The 23,778-nt window shown below is 41.6% G+C and overlaps 1 protein-coding gene across 5 annotated transcripts; it reads left to right on the top strand.

Annotated features, from left to right (window-relative positions):
* The first annotated feature begins 2,047 nt into the window (after positions 1–2,047).
* LOC118216008 lies at positions 2,048–23,563 on the top strand. Of its 5 annotated transcripts, none has more exons than XM_035397006.1 (8): positions 2,048–2,185; positions 11,753–11,892; positions 12,449–12,598; positions 13,833–13,860; positions 13,975–14,016; positions 14,878–14,962; positions 15,110–15,267; positions 15,865–15,880. In XM_035397006.1, exons 2-7 carry the CDS (start codon positions 11,887–11,889, stop codon positions 15,240–15,242), a joined length of 444 nt encoding a protein of 147 aa, XP_035252897.1. In that variant the 5' UTR covers positions 2,048–2,185; positions 11,753–11,886; the 3' UTR covers positions 15,243–15,267; positions 15,865–15,880. The 5 variants fall into 5 exon arrangements, with proteins under 5 accessions (XP_035252897.1, XP_035252894.1, XP_035252895.1 ...); XM_035397003.1 differs by lacking the exons at positions 2,048–2,185; positions 15,865–15,880 and adding exons at positions 10,974–11,067; positions 23,436–23,563; XM_035397004.1 differs by lacking the exon at positions 2,048–2,185 and adding an exon at positions 10,974–11,067 and having other exon boundaries at positions 15,113–15,267.
* The last annotated feature ends 215 nt before the right edge of the window (positions 23,564–23,778 follow it).

Below are 23,778 nucleotides of genomic sequence, written 5' to 3'. Positions count from 1 at the left end.
TATCGATATCGTGATATGAGACTACATATCGCCTGGGATTTTGTATCGCGTAATATCGCGATATGGCGTAAGTGTTGTCTTTTCCTGGTTTTAAAGGCAGCATTACAGTAAAGCCATGTGATTTTCTGAACTTACCTGCCTGTTCTAGCTGTTCTATTATTTGCCTTCACCCACTTAGTTATTACATTACATTACTGATGATTATTTATCAAAAATATCATTGTGGAATTTTGTGAAAGTACCAATAGTCATCCCCACAATATCATCACAATTTCGATATCGAGGTATTTGGTCAAAAATATTGTGATATTTGATTTTGTCCATATCGCCCAGCCCTGGTCTGGAGCTCGTGGTATGACAACTATGTGAGCACCCAATACACGATCTCGGTTTCTTTTGCAACAACAACATGCACGATGTTTGTCTTTCTGGCAGACTTAACACTACTCCGAACCCCTTGAAGATTTCTGAGGTGGGGGGGGGGAAGGGGGGGGGGGGTAGGAGGGGTTTGGGCTGCGGTCGACCACATATCCAGGGTGGGGAATGGGGTTGTGGAACGGTCAGACCACTGTGGTTTTAACCCCAGGACGTTCTCAGCAGCGAACCGTCTCCAGGCCTTTAAAGGTATGCCTGACCACCTTTGTTGTTCAACTTCAGAAGAATGCTGGCCCTGGTCTTCGACCAAGAAGTACTGTGAGAATTCAGATTCTTTCTTTTTAAGAATTAAGAACAGTTGAAGGAACTTTCTATATGTTCAAAGTAGTTGTTAAATGCATGAACTCTTTTCACAAATCAAGTCTTTTGCAAAACTTTGAAAAATTCTACATACATAACATCATCCAGTATGTGAATCGTTTCAGAAAAGAGACACTTACTAATTGTAAATGGTGACCACTTCCCTTGTGAAGCACATACGTTTAAGATATCATCTGCAGATCCTCTATTAGTTTTTTCCTTCAGTTTACTTCACTTTCCCGACTTCCCTTTTTCTGCAGCATAACATGTATGTTCTCCACAGACTAGCAGAATGCAGAACAACCTTTCGGTTGGTCTGTGTGAAGTTTCTATGAGGGAGTGACTTTGTTAGGTGTCGTGCCAAGAAGTATTGTTGGCTGAATGAATGAATGAATGAATGTGACCTTTTGCATATGTGACAGCTGAGTGATGTGAGGGGATTTAATACTGTAACTGAGTGAATGTGACACTGGGGTCGGCGGGGCACATGCTGGTTGCCATGGCGTTGCGATGAATGCCAGGCCATGTGTTTTTTTAAGTTAGAGTTTTTGGCAGAATCACAGAGGGGACTGGGAGAGCCTGGGGAGTGGGCTCCTCTGAGCCTATCTGTCCGGACAACACCTGGATTCTGTTCCCAGCATGCACTTACCTGTCCCTTACGTCTTACGTCCTGCTAATTACCCAAATACCTGAGAGAGAAACAGAAGGTCCTTTCATTCAACAGCATACCTGTGTGCTGTATGTGTGTGTGTGAGAGAGTGTGTGTGAGAGAGAGAGAGTGGAAGAGAGAGTGAGAGAGAGAGAATTTTAGTTTTTCTCGATGTAATCAAAATTGCCATGCCAGTGAAAATTGCCATGCCGGTCTTAAGTGAAGATGCAGCTCATCAAACAAAGAAAGTTATAACTTGAATGAAAAAAAAAAACAGTGAATCTGCTCTGTTCTTCTCATTTTTTAGTTTTTCACTTCAAAGATGTAATAGTTTTAATCAAATCCAGGACTTGGTTTATCTACTTCCATAGCTTGAATCATATTTTATACTTTTTTTCCTGTCAAAATGAGACAAATTTAAGTGATCTCTCTTCTTTCCAATCAAAAGCCACCACATTAACCTCTCAGTCCACTCTGGGCCGACGCGTCTGTCCTGTGCAGTCAGAAAAACAGAAAGAAAAAGGGAAGAGTGGAAAAGAGAAAGGGAATCGGACTGGGATGGGGGGAGGGTGGTAAAAGAGGCAGGAGGTGTGATTCATTTAATTGAATTTTCTTGCTTTTAGTGCAGTTTCCCAGAACTCTCAGATTTCTTAGCATAAATACGCAGCAGAAATATGCTGTGGTTTTGGACGCAGGGCAGAGGGACGGGGGGTGGCGGCTACGGATGAATGAATATCTCCCGTGGACCCCACCTCAACTAACCACTTCAAGGAAAAACTAGAACACTGTGACTGCAACAAGGTATGTGGAATTTATGTGGTCAATTTCGACATTGGACTCAAATAAATGAAAGTAATGAGCGTATGCGAGAGAGCGTGTGTGTGCATATTTGTGTGAGTGTGTGTGTGTGTGTGTGTGTGTGTGTGTGCGCACGTGTTTGTAGTGCAGTGAAAAGGCTGTAGTAAGTGGTGTGTTTGTGCTAGCATAGCCCAGTGTAAAGGCTGTGGTAATCAGTGTGTTTGTGCTAGCATAGCCCAGTGTAAAGGCTGTGGTAATCAGTGTGTTTGTGCTAGCATAGCCCAGTGTAAAGGCTGTGGTAATCAGTGTGTTTGTGCTAGCATAGCCCAGTGTAAAGGCTGTGGTAATCAGTGTGTTTGTGCTAGCATAGCCCAGTGTAAAGGCTGTGGTAATCAGTGTGTTTGTGCTAGCATAGCCCAGTGTAAAGGCTGTGGTAATCAGTGTGTTTGTGCTAGCATAGCCCAGTGTAAAGGCTGTGGTAATCAGTGTGTTTGTGCTAGCATAGCGCAGTGCAAAGGCTGTGGTAATCAGTGTGTTTGTGCTAGCATAGCTGTGCCATACTGACAAGAAGTGGAGTGCAGCGCAGAGATCAGCTTTCAGACAAACAGTGTGAGTGGCCTGAGCTTTGGGCGGTGTGAGTGGCATTGGTCATGTGCCAAACCAGTGCTAATCTCAAGTAGCGCGTTATGTTTAAGTCCCCGTTGCAATGGCCTCTAAATGTATTTATGACTAAAATTCATGTTTATGTAGTGCAGGAGATCTTCATAGGTACCATAATAGGTGATACTTTCAGTCCGAGCCTGGGGTGCTTTAGATTGGCAAAGAGCCACAGACGATTTAATGAAGGGGCTGAGGATAGTGAAGGAGTTCTGGGGTACAGGGTCGCTGTCAGTTGTCCATTCTGTCCATGCTGCATTGAAATACAGACCAGCATGTGGTCATCCTGGCACAGAGTAAAAGCACAAGTGTGTGTGTGTGTGTGTGTGTGTGACTATCTGTGTGTTGTGTGCATGAGTGAATATTATGTGTCTGCTTGTACGTGTGTGTGTGTGCCTGGGTGTGTGTCAATTTCAATTTGCATGACAAATGTAGGCACTTGTGTTGCCAAAGCAGTGGTTACAACATACAACTATATACAATGAATCCTAGACTATGAATTTGTTATATAAAACATATAAAAATATATACAAAAATATCAGTAAGTGATGTTAGGTGTGTGTGTTGTGTGCATGAGTGAATATTATGTGTCTGCTTGTACGCGTGTATGCTGTGTGTAAATGTGTGAATGAGGTGGTCACACATTGTCCCTCAGAGTACGGCAAGAGAACACAAATTGTGCTGCTAGTATGCAGCAACCTTCTCCTAATAGGTAGGGTAATCTATCTTCATTGGGTATATCATTGAATTGGGGACATTTCTGGATCATTTTTTGGTAGAACTTTTGGCGAATTTGGTCAAATTTGGTGCATTCCATCAGGAAGTGTTTTTCAGTTTCAATTTGGTTGCCTATGCATTGTTGGCACAATGTTTTTCCTTCTGGCAACCATGATTTTCTGTTCCTGCCAGTTTCTATGGCTAAGTGGTGCTCGCTGAGTCTGTACCTCGTCAAGGTGGTTCTCAGTTTTTTGTCAGAAACTGTGGTCAGGCAGTTCGCTACAGCATACTGTCTTTTTAGGGCCAAATAACATTTCATTTTACTTTGCGATTTTGTTTTAGTTTCCCAGTAGGTTATACAATTCTGTTTCAGCTGTGTTGCAATTTGGTTTATTCTAATTATGTTTGTAGTTTTGTTCTGATCCTGAGCAGGTGGGGTGTTAGTGTGTGTTAGTGTATGTAGGGAACTAAGGCTCAAGACCAGCTGAGTGAGGGGACTTGTTTGCTTTGCTCAACTCTTGGTATTGCAGGGCTTTGTATTGATGTGAGTGGGGGTCACTTTGTTTTAGGTGCTTCTAAAATTTGATTGATCCTTTTTGTATTTTGATAAGTAATGGGTATTGGCCTAATTCTGCCCTGCATGCATTGTTTGTAGTGTTTCTGTGTCATTTCAGGGTATGTTTACAGAATTCTGCATGCAGGGTTTCGATTGGATGTTTGCCCCATTTGCCAAATTCTTGACTGATGAGTGGACCCCACACTTCACTGCCATAAAGAGCAATTGGTTTGATTACAGCTACAAAGATTTAAAGCCAAATTCTAATTGGAATCTCTACAGAAATTTGTTGTTTTATGGCGTAGAAGGCCCTGCGTGCTTTCTCCCTTAGTTCATTCACTGCAGTGTTGAAGTTGCCTGTAGAACTGATTTTTAGCCCTAAATAATTTGAGGACTGTTCAATGTAATGTGTTCCTAACATGAATTTGTGTTTTGTTCCCTGAGATCTAGATCTTTTTTGGAATGTCATAATTTTAGTTTTGTTAAGGTTTACTACCAGGGCCCAGGTCTGGCAGTATTGTTCTAGCAAATCTAGGCTTTTCTGTAACCCCTGTTCCCTGGGGGAAAGGAGAACCAGGTCATCTGCATAGAACAGGCACTTGATCTCTGTGTTGTGTAGAGTCAGACCAGGCACTGCAGCTTTTTCTAGTATGTTTGCCAATTCATTAATATAAATATTGAAAAGAGTTGGGCTAAGGCTTCAGCCCTGTCTCACTCCACACTCCTGAGGGAAGAAATTTGTTCTTTTGTTGCCAATTTTTATGCCGCATTTGTTCTCTGTATACACTGATTTTATTAGATCATAGGTTTTACCCCCTACACCACTTTCAATAATTTTCTGTGTCTGTGTGTGCACGAATGTACAGGTACTGAACAAAAAATGGAATCATCAGTGCAAAGTCATGTAACAGACTGTTGGGCCGCTACATACATTATGACCAGTACAGCCTGTATGCCCCTTGGCAGGGAGTCTTCCCAGGTCTGTAATTCTGGAGGGGGGGCACTGCAGATTAGGCATCACAATCTGGAAAGATACGACCCTCTGTAGCAAAGAAATGCTCTGTCATGGTGTGACGATGGTCACTCGGCACCCTGAAGTAATGTCTGACATCAAACGTGCTTATTAAGGGTAAGAGGGTGCTGAAATCATCCCAGTGATGTGGCCCTCACACCTCGCGTGTGTGTGTGTGTGTGTGTATGTGCGTGTGAGAGAGAGGGAGCGCAGGGCGCTGTGGTTGGCTGGCGTCTGCCAGGCTGATGAACGGCAGTTTATTCCGGTCGACGTTCGGCCCGGTCCTGCTCTCTCTCCTCTCTAGCGCTGCTTTCGTCGACGCCGGCGGCTTCAGCAGCCGCTGGGCCGTTTTGTGGGGGCTCGGGAGAGGCCCCGTTGGCACGATGCCTTCGCAGGGAGAGCGTATCTGGGGTGGCGGGAGAGAGAGGGAGTCCAGCCTGGGGGGGGGGGGGGGTCGACGACAGCGGGAGCTCCGCGGCTCCTCGTTTCCACACGTCAGCACATCTGGGTGAGTGAGCGACTGTGCGAGCGAGCGCGCGCCGCGGCGGCGGCGGCGGCGGCGGCGGCGGTAATGGCGTTTCTGGGATAACGACGCCTCGTTAGCGTTCGGGAGCGCTGCCCGCACGCACATCAGCGGAGGTTCCCAGCAGTGGAAACGCTCTCTGGACCGGACAGCCTGGGTGGTCATGAGAGGAGCAGAGGCTTCTGGGGAAATCTCTCGCTCTCTCTCTCTCTCTCTCTCTCTCTCTCTCTCTCTCTTTCATTCTGGGTGGGGGTGGTCCGATAAGCAGAGTGGAAATCTCAGGAATGCAGGGTTCTCAGAGTTTGGCCCGGACCTTTACCCCCATCCCCCTCTTCCCATCCCTCTCCCCCTTCCCTTTAAACTTTAAACAGTCCCGTGACACACGCACACGCACGCACACACACACACACACACACACGCACACACACACGCACACACACACACGCACAGAAAAAGGATTTGCTCTGTTTATCATTCTCCTATTTGATTTTATGAAATTCATTCTCATATAATTATGGTCATAGTGGCTATGATTGTGGTTGTGATGATGGCAAGTTATTTGATGACCATTCCATATCTTAATAAAAAGCGGTATTGTTTGTCATTTCATATTGGGTTATATGGCTATGTAGTGTTTCATGACTTAGTTGAGGTCTGTACTGTCAAATAAATCTGGGTGTGAAAGGCACATTATATACAGCTTGTACAGCAAGCAGGCTCTGAGTGCCTGACTGACCAGCAGGGGCCACTGGTGAGCAGTGAGGCAAGGTCATCCCGGCAATATTTAGCATTGCCCTGCGTTGTGTTGCTGCTGGGCAGAGTTGGTACAGGCAAGTTATGGATTCCACAGCAGAATACGGAGGGTGGTGGACCATACTGGAACAGTGCCTTAACGGGCACCCAGCAGCCCTAGTTACAAATTGAACTCAGGTCCCCTGGTTTCTTGGGGTTAAATTGGTCACTGGTCTAAAGGAGAAAGAAAAAAAATCAGCAGACTCTGTGGCCACCCAGGAACAGGATTGAGTATTACTGCTGTAAAAGGAAAACTCGTCCGTATAAAGCAGGGGTGTCCAATCCAAAAAGGGCCAGTGTGGGTGAAGGTTCTTGTTTTAATCCAGCATTGAGACATCTGATTCTACTCAAAGTCTTGATTGAAGTGCGATTAGTTAATTAGTTGAATCATGAATTTACTTTCATTGAACTTTTTTGTGCAAGTTAAATGTTATACAACTGTACTCATATTTAATGTGGGCATTTCACACTGCTTCTAACAAAACCTAACGTGCCCCCTGTACAACATATAAAAATACTGCAACATGTTCAGTATTCATATGTCATTCAGTATGTCATAAAACTCCTTGCAAAAGATCTGGGTTTTATGATGCATACAGAATATGAACTGCAGCAGAGCCTGACTATTCTAGAGCAGCACTCTCAGACCTGGGCCCTGGCAGTTGATACAACTGAGTCTAAATTATAATATTTCAAAACAAATTAAATGGTATATTGGAAAGAAATAACCTTGCAAAAAACATTGCATAGTAATACAGGGCATATACTACTGCAAATAAACCAAACATGAAAACATCCATGGCATTTTATACCATAATAAGTGATGATGTAAAATTGAAATCCCTACTATAAAAATGATTGCTATGAGTACAGAACAATACAAAAGAATGTGCGTGTAGGGCAGAATTAGACCATTATGAGCTAAAACCAGAAAAATGGCACAATTTTTAGGAATGTAAAAAGCAGTGATTCCTGCGACTGCTCCAGCAATGTTCCATGTGAGCTGAAGAATAACTCTCAAGGGGCGTCTTGGAAACTTGACAAATGTACATGTTGGAACGGTTTACCGTAGCTTTCCGGGAATGTTCTTGGATCCGAAACTTGTTATCTGGGACTGTACAAGTGTGCAGTGTCCTGTAACAGCCCGTGGGATGGTAGCCACTGATGCATTATCCAAAATGAATTCATGCAAGGGACAGAGTGAGGTAGAAAGTGAAAGAGAGATGTGGAGGAGGTGTGGGGGTATGCTTCTTTTCTTCAGCGTATCATAACATGGTTAAATAGTCATCACTTCTTGAGCCTGACGTGGTATTATTCACACACACAAACATGCTCACATGTGCACATGTGTACTTATTTTTATTTATTTACCATTATTTTACCACGTCGCTCGGCAGAGAGCCCACTTACAAATACAACCTGGGTAACCACCAGAATGCAAGGTACTGTGTAACCAATCCGATGTTTCTGTGAAGTCACTCCTATGCTCTCTCTGCCGTGCTCACTCAGACATGCATGGGCTGGGGTCGAATGAACGGAATGCAGTGCCTTCCGCTGAGCCGCTGTCAGTTTGTATCCATGGAAACTAGATGATATAATAACACTCGCAGTGTTTATCTCCCGCTTCCTTGGCCCCTCTGCAGATCGGTGGGGTTCAGCGCGGTTCTCTGCTGTCTGAGACCGACACGGCCGTGTAGTCAACTCCCACGACCTGCAGGGGGCAGCGTGGTGCTTCACTTAAGGCTAAGAACCCCTGGTTCCCCTCATCTTGCGCCACCCTCAAGCGAGGGACAGATCTCCGATCAGACTGTCAGAACGCCCTACACACCGACCTTCAAATGCAACAGGCTGACTGCAAAACCCCGAATGCAACGCGTCAAAGGCAGCCCATCGAATCCCGCCTCAGATGCACGCTCTGCACACGTAGCGGGGGGCAAGGGGGTCTCGGGAAGCATTCGATTTGCATCGTACACTTCCCCCCCCCCGACTGTGTCCGCTGGTTTCCGGTGTACGGGGATGGAGCGGTGACTCGGGTCCTGTGGGTTCCGCCTTGCCTGGTACCACTCCGGCCCAGCCACAGCCCGGTCCGGGGTGCTTGTCCCCCACCCCCCCACTCAGGATTCTCTCAGCTGTTCTGTAAACCTTCAACAGCCCGGGGAGGGGATGGAGGGGGTCGGGTCGGGGGCGGAGGGGGAGGGGGAGGGGGAGGGGGAGGGGATGGAGGGGGAGGGGGCCGGCACGGCCCAGTGGCGAAACACAAGGGGATAATGTCCTGACCTGTCTCCGTCTCCCCGGTGCAGCTCAGCTCTCAGCCTACCTGCAGGAGAGCGTGCCGTCTGTCATCACTGTGAACGCACAACCGCTCCAGAGCGTGCTGTGAATGGGGTGCAGGGGGCAGGGGGCAGGGGGCAGGGGCATGGGGCATGGGGCAGGGGGCATGGGACAGGGAGCAGGGTGTCCCATGCCCCTGCCCCCTGCCCCCTGCCCCCTGCACCCCATTCACAGCACGCTCTGGAGCGGTTGTGCGTTCACAGTGATGAAGGGTGCAGGAATGGGGCAGCCAAGTTCTCACATGCCAGAGACGCACACCGACTCGTCATCTCCACATTACCAGGGTGACAGTTCCTGATCCCTCTCTCCCAAACGTGCACATTTAAGAAATACTCTAACGCTGAACTTCTGCTACGGAGTATATTTAACCTATACATGAATGTGCATGATAAGTAATTGGAGACACACACAGACGCAAATCTGGGGAGGTTCAGGTATACTCCTCGGGGGGGGGGGAGGGCAGAGGTCGCACAGAGGTCAGAGGTCAGGTTAGGTCAGCGCCTTGTTACAACAGCAGTGTTTATTTTCAGTTTGCTGAGATTCTGCATAGGCCTACAAACAAAAATGATATGGCTGTTGCCACAAACTGAATGCTTACACTGCCCTCTAGCGATGACTTTGTACATCCCCAGAATTTACAACTGCCTGTTGGCCTGCAATCGGAACACCTGGATTTTTCCAGTGCCATAACTACAATTGATTTATTTACCACAAACTCCTGGAGGAAAATCCAAAAGGTCATACTTTAAAAGACGAGGGCTTTCTGTAAATCTGCTAAAGTCAAACGCTTTTAATTCAACTTATTAAAGGGCCCTTGTGTCCATGCAATTAAAACAGCATTTTGCCATAAATTGTAATTCAGAATATACAGCATATCAGTTGGAGGTCAATGTTAATCTCAAAATAGCCTCAAAACTGGTTTGTATTGTTTTATTAGATGTAAATGCTTTGATACCAACTCTATGGGTCATTTCACTTATTTAAAATAAACTTGTCACCCAAGGTGGGCCTGTAGATATCCAGTTCCTACCATCATTTTGAAAGTCCAGTTATCTGCAGCCACTGCCACAGCTGTATTTATGCGGGGACCTCGCTGCTGATTCTGGAGACTTCAAACATCCACAGTTTTCCCTCCAAAACACGTGGTGTCACCCGCTGCTCCTTTTCACACCGCAGGCAGTAGCCAAGCTCACACTGAGTGGAGTCAGAGGAAGACCTTTCATACGGCTTCAACACAGAGTCCAAGGACACCCGATCGACAAGCAGGAGTGGCTACATAGATTGATTCTGCTTTAACGTATTTATCTATTTCAAGAAAAACTACAATTAAAAATATTTTCCACCAAATACGACAGGAAGACTGCTCTTTGTCTTATTCACACCCTTTATTGTGGGATAGCGGTGATAATTTGGCGAGAAACTATACTCCAGAAAAGGTCCATATCTCACAGAATCACCCAAAAAGCTTTACCCTTGGGAAAAGAAATACCACAGAATCAACAAATAACTATACTTATTTTAGGCTTAAGGATCAGTGTACATGTGAAGTTTTGACTTGGCCATAAATACATTGAAAGAGAAAGCAAGAAGGGCTTTCTATGCCATTAAAAATTTAATTTAAATTAATTCCAATAAGGATCTGGAACAAAATTGAGTTCAGTGGGATAGGCAGAGAGCTAAGGAAACATCCTACAACAGGTTATTGACCTCTACACACCAGGGGTCTCATTTATATATATAGAAAAAAAGTTTTTGATTTAAAATTAAATATAATCTAACAATCATTTCAAGGAGTGCTTATGCACAATTTATCAAAAATAATTGAGAAAAACGTGATTACGTTGGTTTTATGTGGTGTGTCTGCGTTTTACGCACCTGTGATATATAAATCTCACATGATATACAATAGAACTCACATGAACATGCTTTGCCATCACTTCCTCTAGTGAATACGGCCGGTGGCAGCCATGCTTCTATGAAGGAGATTGCATTTTAACATTCCTTGCACTTTTCATGCCTAAAATTGATTATCAATGAATGCTAAAGCACTCTTGATAAGATGTGTAATCTTTCACCCCCCCCCCCAACCCTAACCCTAACCCTAATCCTAACCCCCCCCCCCCCCCCCCACTCATGCAAATTCAGTGTGACCTCACAAATACGTCACCTCTGATGCTATTCAGGAAATGACTAACAAGGAAGTGAAAAAAAGACTAGCCGTGGATGCATATGCCTTAAGATGATGAGTCGCTCTCTTAGATTTGTTCTTTTTCCATGTTTCTTGTTCCATGGTTATGGTAAGAAGTTGTCTTGTCTTTTTAAAAAGTGTAATTTTAGCTTAAATCGTAAATGTAAATAGGAGTGGTGAAATCTTACCGCTGTTGCCTGTGCTGCCTGTCTTTTTTGCTCTTGGGCGGGTGAAATCATTGCAGCGGCTTCTACTGATTTTACATATTTCCCTGGCCTTTAAAAAATCAATCTCAGGGGCGTAAATCACGCAGCAGTCTTTCAGATGGTGAAATAATCACTCGAGGAGACGTGCGGATATTTTTAAGTTTGGAAATTGTTTGACAGAAAAAAGAAAGTTGGGCCTGCCGCGTGGTCTGACTGAGAGCGCTCCACGTGTTTGGAACTCCCCGCTGGCTCACGTGAAACGTGCCTCCTGCCCAAATGGGGAGGTGTGGGTTGTGAAGTGACTGTGTCCCGTGTTGAGTTCACTGTAATGTCTTTTTTTGTTGTTGTGACACGTTAAGCCGTGAGTGGCCGGGAATCCATTTTACTGCCATTTTAAAGTGAAAGTGACTGAAAGAGAGGACGGGAACGCTGACACCATAATCGCCAGTTTTAGTGACAATGACACATGCGCAAAGTACTCGGGACCAAGTAGAGGGGGTGTCATAATTTGTCCTGTGTCTGTTGAATGACTCCCCCCCCCCCCCCCCCCCCCCCTCCATTTTTCTTCCACTCCCACCCTTTTTCCAGACTGCTCTCGTGAAGAGACAACAGCCATCGCCAGCAAAGATGTCCAAAACCGTCAACACTGCACTTATTCAGCTTTGGATAGGCTGGACATTTTTGATAAAAAGGGAATCAAATTAATTTCTGAAGAGTGGAATATGAACGTACGTATACAGCAATTTACATCACATTACAGGCATTTAGCAGACGCTCTTATCCATAGTGACTTACACAATGTTTAATTTACATAGCATTTTCATTGCATTCAGTTATACAGCTGGATATATACTGAAGTAAGCAACACAGGTTAAGTACCTTGCTCAAGGGTACAGCGGCAGTGTCCTACCCGGGAATCGAACCTGGGACCTTCAGGTTACAAAACCAGCTCCTTACCCATTATACTACACTGCCGCCCGCAAGTGGAGTAGAGAATATGTAGAAAATATGGTAATTTAACTCAATTAAATGTAGTAAAATGTAGTTCAGCAAGTCTTGTTCCATCAGGAGGTATCACAGTTGGTATCTACACTTGGTAGCTGGTTGCTGAAAACTAAGAAGACCTGTACACATTTGTTACAGCAAATAATCACAAATATGGACTGGAATTGAGGTTATATTTAATATTGGGGATGAGTTAGGATTTTAGGTTGCCAAATACCTGTGTCTAGCCTTGGCCTCCTTGTTTAACAGCAACTGTATTTCTGTCTTTTATCTCCACAGGGTCAGGTTATAGCCTTCAGAGACTATCCGAATGCCTCGGAATCAGACAACAACACGGTGGTGCGCTTATCTAGAGGGATAATTACCCTCGTTTATGGCATGAGCCTCAACTACTCTGTCCTTTATGAAGACACGAATACAAAATCAGCGGTGAGTTTATCCTTCCAATCACACTGCATTTACTTCTATATCTTATCAATATGCACATCCAATCACATCCTGTTCTGCAATATTACCCTGGTCTCCTCCCATAATCACATTTTTATTCCAACATTACAACAAAAAACACTACCGTAACCCCTTGCACTACAACTGGGATTATCAAATCATGGTCCTCAATGGTTTTCTGGTTTGCTGTTCTGCTGGTTTTCTACCTTCCCTTGACCTGTAAGTCAGGTGTGAGGTCAGTTTGGCTAGTAGTGCTAATTGTTCAGTTAATTACCTTGGCGAAGAGAAAACCAGGGCTGGGTTTGAATTCAATTCCCAGATTTGATTGTCCCTGGACTACAATATTAAATCACTCAGCTAAAAGAATAGAAGGAAGTTGAAACATAGTTTGGGAGACAATAAGGCAGGTGTCTTTCTTGGAATGTAACTGACGTAAAATCTGAATATAAATTCACAAGAATGCAAACTCTGTGAAGTGGTTATACATTATAAGATGAAACATCTCTGAACACCCCTTGGTCTGGGGCTGTTTTTCATGGTTTGGGCTAGGCCCCTTAGTTCCAGTGAAGGCAAACCGTAATGCCACAGCGTACAATGACATTATAGATGATTCTGGGCTTCCACAACAGTTTTGGGTAGGCCATTTCCTGTTGCAGCAGGACAATGCCCCTGGGCACACAGCAAGGTCCATGTTGAGAACGATGTGGAAGAATTTGACTGGCCTGCACAGAGCCCTGACCTCTACCCTATCAAACACCTTTGGGATCAATTGGAAAGCCAGCTATGAGTCTGGCCTAATTGCCCAATCTGTGCCCGACCTCACTAATGCTCTTCTGGCTGAATAGAACCAAATCCCTGCAGCAATGCTCCAACATCTAGTATAAAGCCTTCCCAGATGAGTGGAGGTTGTTATAGCAGCAAAAGGTGGACTAACTCCATATTAATGCCCATAATTTTGGATGAGATATTGGATGTCAGGTGTCCATATACTTCCGGCCATGTAGTGTGTCACATTTTAAAATGGAGAATGCTTGAGGTATGACTAAACAGACACTGCTGTCTCATACTGATACATATTCACCAAAAGTGGTTTCAGTGAATATCTATCAGTATAATAGGATAGTCCAACAGAGTGAGGTGTTTAAATCACCTTTACGGTGTAAGTTATGTATTCTTTACATACACACAGGAATAATTATTTCTATATTTATTTCAGGAGGAGAGTATGGTGTTTTCTGGTGAAAGTAAGTAGAATCATGTTACTGGGTGAAGATGATTTGTGTTGGGAGGGGTGGGGGGTGCTAGCATATGTCAGAGAAACGAACATTGCCAAGCTGAACCAATGACATCTTTTCTAGTGTGTCGTCGTGGAGACGTCCCTGGCCGCTGGATAATTCCCGGTGAGTTCATTTCTCTTTTCTCTGTTTCCTTTTTTGGAAAAGATGCGTCTCCATAGGTTTTTTATGGTATCCAGTTTGCATTCCTACACATTCTGCATTTACACAGTTGACTGTGTACTGGAACCGTTCAATGCTATATTAGCTTTTGCTTGACCGATGAGGGAGGGACCTTTTCCTTTTTTGTCTAAAATAGACCTTGAACCAAGTCATTTTTTGTTGTTCTGTTATGCTCCTCAGCAATGAACAGACATTTACTTACAACACTTGGCAAGTGCACAGTGCAGAAAAATAGTCAAGCCAGAAGAACAAGCTGCAGAAAACAGCATCTCAGAGCAATAAGCTCACAAAAAATGCAAGTCTAATGGGAATTTGATGAAAAACAGTCTTTAAAAGTACAGCTGCTGTTTTGCTGCTCATCGATCATTTCCCCACAATACAAAGTACTGCTGTATACCTTATGTTGAATTCTGGGAAAATGAGTCTCAAAAGTCCTGTGCATATTTGAGCTATGCTCTTTGCTGGGAATGACTACTGCACAGTAAAGCACTGCATCACCTATAGCTATATCTGACGCTGCACTCGTCACAAAAAGAGCAGGAGCTTCCCACTCTACTGTGTTTTGCCCCCAAATTCCCAGCTGGGCTCTTGCTGTCTGGTAATCTAATAATTTGCCACTTTAATTGGCCGCATAAATCCCTTCCTCTCTACTCTGCTGATGTGCAGTGAACATTCTGGCACAAAATGGCTGCCATGCATCATTCAGATAGGAGTTACACATCTGTGGTGGATGGGATGGTTTCCCCTCTCTTGCTGTGAGGCTGCGTTAATTGCGATCCATTTTCACTGTTGCTTGTATTGCAGTTTCTGTGCTCATCCCCCTTGCCGGTATTGCTGCTGCCATTGGAGTAGGAGTCTACTGCTGGTGGAGGAGGAGGAAGAGGAACCGGTGCGTGTGTTTTAATCATTCATTTTACACTGCATGTGCTGTAGATGTATGCTGGACACCTTGTGGCAGGGACGCCTAACCCTTTTCCTGGCGATCCAGCCTGTAGGTTTTCATTCCAATCATTGCATACCTGATTCTACTAATTAGCAGCTCAAGGAGATATACAGCTGTTGAACGGGCTGTGGACCAGAACCCTCAGGAGGACCATGATCAGGAGCAGAACCCTCAGGAGGACCAGGATCAGGAGCAGAACCCTCAGGAGGACCAACACATGGTCTAGGTGGCCCAATCACCTGTGCCGCCTGGTGAGTGGTCCTCTTACTCACATGACTGGAAGTTTCCAGAAGGACTGGTTGCTTCAGACTCCTGCCTCCCCAAGACCCTGTCTATTCATTGTTCTGTCACTCCATCTGTGTCTGCAAACTTTGGTACCTTCGGTTACCATAGTTTCCACTTAAAAATGCATCTTCTTCATTTTCTGTCAGCTACAGTATGTGCAAATGATCTCAGCCCAAGTTTTGTCATCCCCTCAGGCTACTGACTCTATTAGCAACATCCCATCTTACTACTAGCTGAATGGGAACAACTTTATCTTGCTATTAGCTGAATGGCAACAACCTTTCTTGCTATTGGCTGAATGGCAACAATCTCTCTTGCTACTGGCTGAACTGCAGCATCCCCTTTCTCTAATGGCGGTGACATGCCTGGCCATGTTCTGTATTCCCCCTTCAGTTCTGCAGTGTTCCTGTTTATACCAACAAAACAGCTGCAGGGCCCATTTTAATTCAGTTGAAGATGCTTTATTGGCAAGAAATCCTCTGAGTCAATGTTGCTATGGTGTAATTTTACCCTTGTCCCCCTCCCCCTCACCTTGTATTTCTCTGTCACTGTCTTCCCTGCAGGGTGGGAGAAGGTTCAGGCGAGGAGGAGGCGTGGAGCCTTTGTCAAAAAATGTAACTTTCAAAATTTTAAATAAATATTTAATAAATAAATACAATAATTATATAATTATTGTATTTATTTATTAAATATATATATATATATATATATATATATATATATATATATAGTTTTATAAAAAATACCCTGTTTTTCAATACAGAATGAATGCAGTGGGAATGTGACTTCTGATATGATCATATTTAGATTTTTTAAAAATATATTTATAAATGTACAAATAATATATTCAGAAATATAAATTTTAAATAAATATTTTATAAATAAATACAATAATTATATAATTATTGTATTTATTAATTAAATATATATATATATATATATATATATATATATATTGTTTTATAAAAAAATACCCTGTGTTTCAATACAGAATGAATGCAGTGGGAATGTGACTTTTGATATGATCATATTTAGATTTTTAAAAAATATATTTATAAATGTACAAATAATATATTCATAAATATAAATTTTAAATAAATATTTCATAAATAAATACAATAATTATATAATTATTGTATTTATTTATTATATACATTATATACACATACATTATTATATACTGCATTCACAGTACCCACGCACCTGCATGCTAGCAAGTAGAAAATCACTCCTGTCCATCACTATTTTCACTAGTGTCTTGCTAATGAACACGTGGTTTCTTGCAACATAGTGCTTTTAAAAATAAGTTAGCAATCTCTGTTTCTGTGCAAGAGGCAGACTTTGCTTTTAATACCCTGCTTTTTACTTTATTGTACCAATTGCTTAGATATGAGTTATTAGCTAGTGCGTGCAATAAAATGTATTGTTTCAGAAATCTGATTTAGTCTTTTCTCTTTTTCATTCAACGTGCATATTTGCACATTGTATTATAGGGTATTACATTACATTACAGACATTACAGACAAGTGCTCTTGTCCAGTGTGAGCTTCAATGTAGGAGAAGGTAAGTGCATTCACACCATATTACTGTGAATAAGACTGCCAGGCCTGACAAACCACATTCCCAGACGCGGATCACTGAAGCACTAATGCAGAACCACCATGCTAAAGCAAGTACCAAAACAGACGTCCTGAAAGCTTACTATTTACACCCAAAACAAGCCCTAAAACGAAGATCTTAAGACCATAAAATACCACAACCTGAATGAACACACAAGGCATGAGGGTAGGGATGATGGTGCACCCATGCAGTCTGATGCAGCGGGACTTCAGGGTTAGGGTTAGAGTTAGAGTTAGAGTTAGAGTTAGGGTTGGGTTAGGGTTAGGGTTAGAGTTAGAGTTAGGGTTAGAGTTAGGGTTGGGTTAGGGTTAGAGTTAGGGTTGGGTCAGGGTTAGGGTTATGGTTAGAGTTAGGGTTGGGTCAGGGTTAGGGTTATGGTTAGAGTTAGGGTCGGGTTAGGGTTAAAATTAGGGTTGCGTTAGGGTTAGGGTTAGAGTTAGAGTTAGGGTTGGGTTAGGGTTAGGGTTAAAATTAGGGTAGGGTTAGGGTTAGGGTTAGGAAAACAGTAAGTCTGAGGGTTGAGGCAAGTTTTTGTTAGTGTTCAGCAGCTTGAAGAAAGGTTAGAACATGGGTTTGTTTTTGATTTTGGATGATACTAAAATATTCTCTAGTAGTACTAGTAGTATAGGTACCTATAACCATAGAACAATGTATTATTTATCCATATTATTTCAGGGAAAACATAAAAAAAGACCTCAAACATTATTTTGCATTTGTACTATTGAATTCATGACGTTGATTTAGTTTTTCATTAATGTTTTCAAAAATACCTATAGCTTCATTTAGGTTATAGGGCTCAAATTATGGTTCTGCTAGGGTTAGGGTTAAGATTGATCAGCCCAACAGTACTGCACAGTAAGCTCTATAAAGGGATTTTCCCAAGTCTCACATTCCACAATCAACAAAGGGAATCAGCTGCAAGTACCAATACTACAGTGGGGCACTGCCTTGTAATTTGAGAGAGGTATTTAATGTTATTGCAGTAAACATCCAGCTTTACAAGTGGATAGTGTGTATTTTATTATTATTATTTATTTTATTTATTTTATTTATTTTATTTATTTTATTTATTTTATTTATTTTATTTATTTTTTAATTTAATTTAATTCTATTTTTATTTATTTGCATTTTTATTTGTGTACAGCACTTTGATCAATGCCAGTTGTTTTTAAATGTGCTTTACAAATAAAATTTACTTACTTACTTACTTACTAAAGATGTAAGATCTGTAAACCAGTCTGTATAAGAGCAACTAATAGCAACTTAATAACAGCAATAAATAAATGGAGAAAAGTTAATCTGCTATTGAACCTTAGGCAATGAGAAAAGTGTCCTCATGAGCTGGACATCAAAAACTACAGTAACAACTACAATGGAAAAATTGGGGGGGGGGGGGGGGGGGGGGGGGATGGGGAACTTTAGGCAGAATGATTTAATTTAATACAGGATGGTTTAGGAATGCTTTTGAGTGTAATATCCTTGGCTATAAAATTTGACAGGTGCTCTTCAGAATGGGCTGGACACCAATCTTATGATGATTTAATTCATAGAGGCTGTTTTTTTAATTTAATTTTTTTTATTTCAGGAGGCTGTAATGCATGTGGGATGTGGGGGTACAGTTGAACACTACCAAGAGTTAGGTGTGGAATCTCCCCCATTCCCCGCCGGGCCAACAATATTCACACATGTGCACATGAGATCATACACAGTCAGGCTGCCTTGAGGTTTCGAAACTCCACTGATCTACTGCCAGATACTACAGATTTACTTGGAAAATGAAAATGACACAGATTACATCATCGTGCGATCTTGAAGTCGAAGCAGACTGCAGTCATGTTTTTCCGCTAGGCTAATCTCAGTTCATAGCTGCACTCGTGGAATGAATGAAAAATGACTGACAAGGGGCTGTTTCTTTTAATGACCTTTCTTTTTCTGCGAAACTCCGGTATGTCAACTTCCCCTAATCTACACACCCATACAATGTTTTCGTCTCAGACTGAGACAGGTCAAATGTTGTGAAATGCCTATGTGTGCTTGTGTAGTGTTTTATACATACAGACACAAACAAAGATGGCTGGAGAATCGATAGTTGTTATTGTGTTTGTGTCCTCTGACTTCCGTATCTTCTTTTTTGAAATGAGTCTTTTGTGCTTCATTTCTTCTGTTGTGTGAAAATGCTAGAGAGGAGGAATGTCTGTATATTTTTGGGATTTCATTATGCTCGTGCACTTCCTGAATTGGGAAATACTTTAGTATAGTTCTCAAAATGGCTTTTTCTCATGTCCGAAAATTCAAGGTTCATTTATTTCGTGTTGTTTCTTTTATTGTGTTGCCTGTTCCTGCAGAACAAGTCTGGGTCTGGGCTTTTATGCAATGGAGTGAAATTTGTTATTTTTGCTACGTATTTAAAGCATTTGGATTTGAGTTCAAAAGATTAACACGAGACAAATTACCGAGTCAGCTTTTATTTCATGGCATTTACAAGTGTACATATTTTACCGAAACAGCTGTTTAAAACCTGACTGTCTGTGCTTTTGTCTCATTTATGTTTTGATCTCAAGTCCAAAGGCCTTCAGTATATAAAACAAATAGCAGATTTCACGCTTCCATTCACACACTTTTGTAGGGCACAGTGTGTATCTCCAGGCCGACTGTGTTTTCTTTTCAGCATGTACATGTTCGGAGCTCGAAATACCCACTTCCTGTGCGGACATAAAGACTCCGGGTGGATTTAATTACTCCTACGAGATTCCTGAAGAACTGCAGAGTGAGGAGTACAATTCGGTGAGTTTTGGAGACTTGCTCTTCTTTGCCACAATTATTATTATTTTTTTTTTTTATTTATACAGGGAAGACCCTCTGAGACTGACAGGGGTGCCCTGTGATACAATGACGACAGGTTTCTTGAATAAATAAATACCTAAATGAAGCATCTCCTGTAGCATAGCCGGTCAGAAAGGCGGATAGCTGTTTTAATGTACAGCCACCTCTCGGGTGTTCCTTCCCCTCACACCCACATCCTCTGACTGGCTGCAAGTTGTGACATGATCTGAAAAAATGTGCAGTGAGCAGTGTTTCACTATTACGTCAAGGCAATTGGCTAGGGGGGCGGACCTGGAAACAAAAACTACAATTCATTAATTTCCCTTTTGTTTAATCGCCCTTCCTAGTGGTAGAGGTAATTATAATAAAAAGGGTTTGACACCCGCCACCTGTCACTCTTACCACTCACTTTTTCCTGCAGTCATGTGTGGTTATTTTTGTGGTGGGGAAATCCCGCACACCTCTAGGGGCTTCCTGTATCTTCCTTGTACCAGAAAAGATTTCTCTGTTGTACCCCTTAGCTTTGCCCCAGAATGGGTGGGCTAATAACTGCTAGAGTGTGTGCACTTTCTCTGGCACAGGTAATAACTGCTAGAGTGTGTGCTGTTTCTCAGACACAGGTAATAACTCTAGAGTGTGTGCTGTTTCTCAGACACAGGTAATAACTCTAGAGTGTGTGCTGTTTCTCTTGCACAGGTAATACCTGCTAGAGTGTGTGCTGTTTCTCTCTCAGACTGTGGCCCTGGCACACAGAGAGACGGGAACTGACCCACAATGGTCCTCTGAGGTGAAGGAATTTTCCCATAAATTCCCATTTTCCCAAAATAAATGGATATAAATGTGTTTTAAGAAGTTTATGATTAAAAATGTGTTTTAATTTAAAAATAACAAATTACATAAGACTATATTCTAAGATTCAAAAAGTATGGTAAATGTAAAATTTCAAACAAATGCATCTTTTGATTCAGATGGACAGGAAATATGTTTTATGTAAATACTTCAGTATAATAAATGAAACGTGTTTGACAGAATTTATGAGGAAAAATTAGATTTAATTAACTAATTAAAAAGAACACAAAAACATTCATAACAAAAAACATGTTTCTATGGAAGATAAGCCAAATATATATTATATTATTTTGTAAAAAAAATAAATAAATAAAAAATAAAAGAAAAACGCTAAAATTATGAGTGTCATTTTCCATTTCAATGGATCTGTAACCATATTTAACAATCACATTGAAATAAATGAATGAACATGAATTTAAAGACATTTTATGCTGAAAAATTTTTCCAGTGCAAAATCCATAAGTCTGTCTTGTCCAAAAAGGGTAAAAATGCAAAAACATTTTCATTTTTTCATTCAGCTGGATGGGAAATCATATTTATTCAATAAACACGATGATATAATTGTAAAACATTATGCTTTAAAAATGTATATTAAGAAATACATTTTCATGGAAAAGCAGAAAAATACAAAATATTATAATCTTTTCTCCAAAAAATTTTAAAACAAAACTAATTATTCATATTTTAATTCAGATAGATGACAGTTTATTTAACGACCACTGTGATATAAATGAATAAAAATAAAGATGAAGATATTCTATGTGAAAACATGCTTCCTTGGAAAATCAGCAAAATACAAATGAATTTTTCTGTCAAAAAATTACAAAATGGAAATAGTTTAACCGTCATTTTTTCATTCAGGTGGATGGGACATCACATTTATTTAACAACCACAATGAAATAAATAAAATTTGAATATATTAATAAAAATGGGTTTGTAAAACATTTAAAATGATAAATGTGTTTCGGTGGAAAATCAAAATACATCACAATCAAATTTATTACATTTGTAAAAAGAAAGTTAAAAAAATAAAAATGCTAAATTTCTTTCTAAAGTGCACTGAATGGGCAAGACATAATGTTCTTTCAATAACCATGGTGAAGTAAATTAATTAAATGTATTAGAAGACATTTGCTAACATATATCACAGAAACGAACATTGCCAAGCTGAACCAATGATATCTTTTCTAGAGCGTGGAGAGGTCCTTGACCACTGGATAATTCTCGGTGAGTTCATTTCTCTTTTCTCTGTTGCCTTTTTGGAAAAGATGCATCTCCATAGGTTTTTTTTTGGTATCCAGTTTGCATTCCTACACATTCTGCATTTACACAGTTGACCGTGTACTGGAACCGTTCAATGCTATATTAGCTTTTGCTTGACTGATGAGGGAGGGACCTTTTCCTTTTTTGTCTAAAATAGACCTTGAACCAAGTCATTTTTTGTTGTTCTGTTATGCTCCTCAGCAATGAACAGACATTTACTTAGAACACTTGGCAAGTACACAGTGCAGAAAAATAGTCAACAAGCTGCAGAAAACAACATCTCAGAGCAATAAGCTCACAAAAAATGCAAGTCTAATGGGAATTTAATGAAAAACAGTCTTTAAAAGTACAGCTGCTGTTTTGCTGCTCATCGGTCATTTCCCCGCAATACAAAGTACTACTGTATACCTCATGTTGAATTCTGGGAAAATGAGTCGCAAAAGTCCTGTGCATATTTGAGCTATGCTCTTTGCTGGGAATGACTACTGCACAGTAAAGCACTGCATCACCTATAGCTATTTCTGGCGCTGCACTCCTCACAAAAAGAGCAGGAGCTTCCCACTCTACTGTGTTTCGCCCCCAAATTCCCAGCTGGGCTTGTTCTGTCCGGTAATCTAATAATTTGCCACTTTAATTGGCTGCATAAATCCCTCCCTTCCTCTCTACTCTGCTGATGTGCAGTGAACATTCTGACACAAAATGGCTACCATGCAGGCTTCCCCTCTCTTGCTGTGAGGCTATGTTAATTGCGATCTAGTTTCACTGTTGCCTGTATTGCAGTTTCTGTGCTCATCATCCTTGCTGGTATTGCTGCTGCCATTGGAGTCCACTGCTGGTGGAGGAGGAGGAAGAGGAACCGGTGCATGTGTGTTTGAATCATTCATTTTACACTGCATGTGCTGTAGATGTATGCTGGACACCTTGTGGGAGGGATGCCTAACCCTTTTCCTGGCGATCCAGCCTGTAGGTTGACTGGAAGTCACATGACTGGAAGTTTCCGGAAGGACTGGTTGCTTCAGACTCCTGCCTCCCCAAGACCCTGTCTATTCATCGTTCTGTCACTGGTTACCTTCGGTTACCTTCGGTTACCATATTTTCCACTTAAAAATGCATCTTCTTCATTTTCTGTCAGCTACAGTATGTGCAAATCATCTCAGCCAAAGTTGTGTCATCCCCTCAGGCTACTGACTCTATTAGCAATATCCCATCTTACTACTAGCTGAATGGCAGCAGCTTATCTTGCTATTGGCTGAATGGCAACAATTTCTCTTGCTATTAGCTGAATGGCAACAACCTCTCTTGCTATTGGCTGAATGGCAACAACCTCTCTTGCTACTGGCTGAACTGCAGCATCCCCTTTTTCTAATGGCAGTGACATGTCTGGCCATTTTCTGTATTACCCCTTCAGTTCTGCGATGTTGCCGTTTATACCACCAAAACAGCTGCAGGGCCCATTTTAATTCAGTTGAAGATGCTTTATTGGCAAGAAATCCTCTGAGTCAATGTTGCTATGGTGTAATTTTACCCTTGTCCCCCTCCCCCTCACCTTGTATTTCTCTGTCACTGTCTTCCCTGCAGGGTGGGAGAAGGTTCAGGCGAAGAGGAGGCGTGGAGCCTTTGGAAAAAAATATTACTTTTTAAAATGTAATATGTATTACTAAATATTTTCATATTTGGATTTTTAAAAATATATTTAGAAATGTACAAATAATATATATATAAATATATTTTTTAAATAAATATTTAATAAATACATATTTTAAATAAATATTTAATAAATAAATACAATAATTATATAATTTTGTATTTATTTATTAAATATATATATATATATATATATATATATATAGTATTATAGAAAAATACCCTGTGTTTCAATACAGAATGAATGCAGTGGGAATGTGACTTCTGATATGATCAT

Source organism: Anguilla anguilla, chromosome 17 (genome assembly GCF_013347855.1).
Source record: "Anguilla anguilla isolate fAngAng1 chromosome 17, fAngAng1.pri, whole genome shotgun sequence".
In the NCBI taxonomy this organism is placed as follows: Eukaryota; Metazoa; Chordata; class Actinopteri; order Anguilliformes; family Anguillidae; genus Anguilla; species Anguilla anguilla.
Note: the sequence above shows the minus strand (reverse complement) of the source record. Positions and strands in the feature narration are given on the sequence as shown.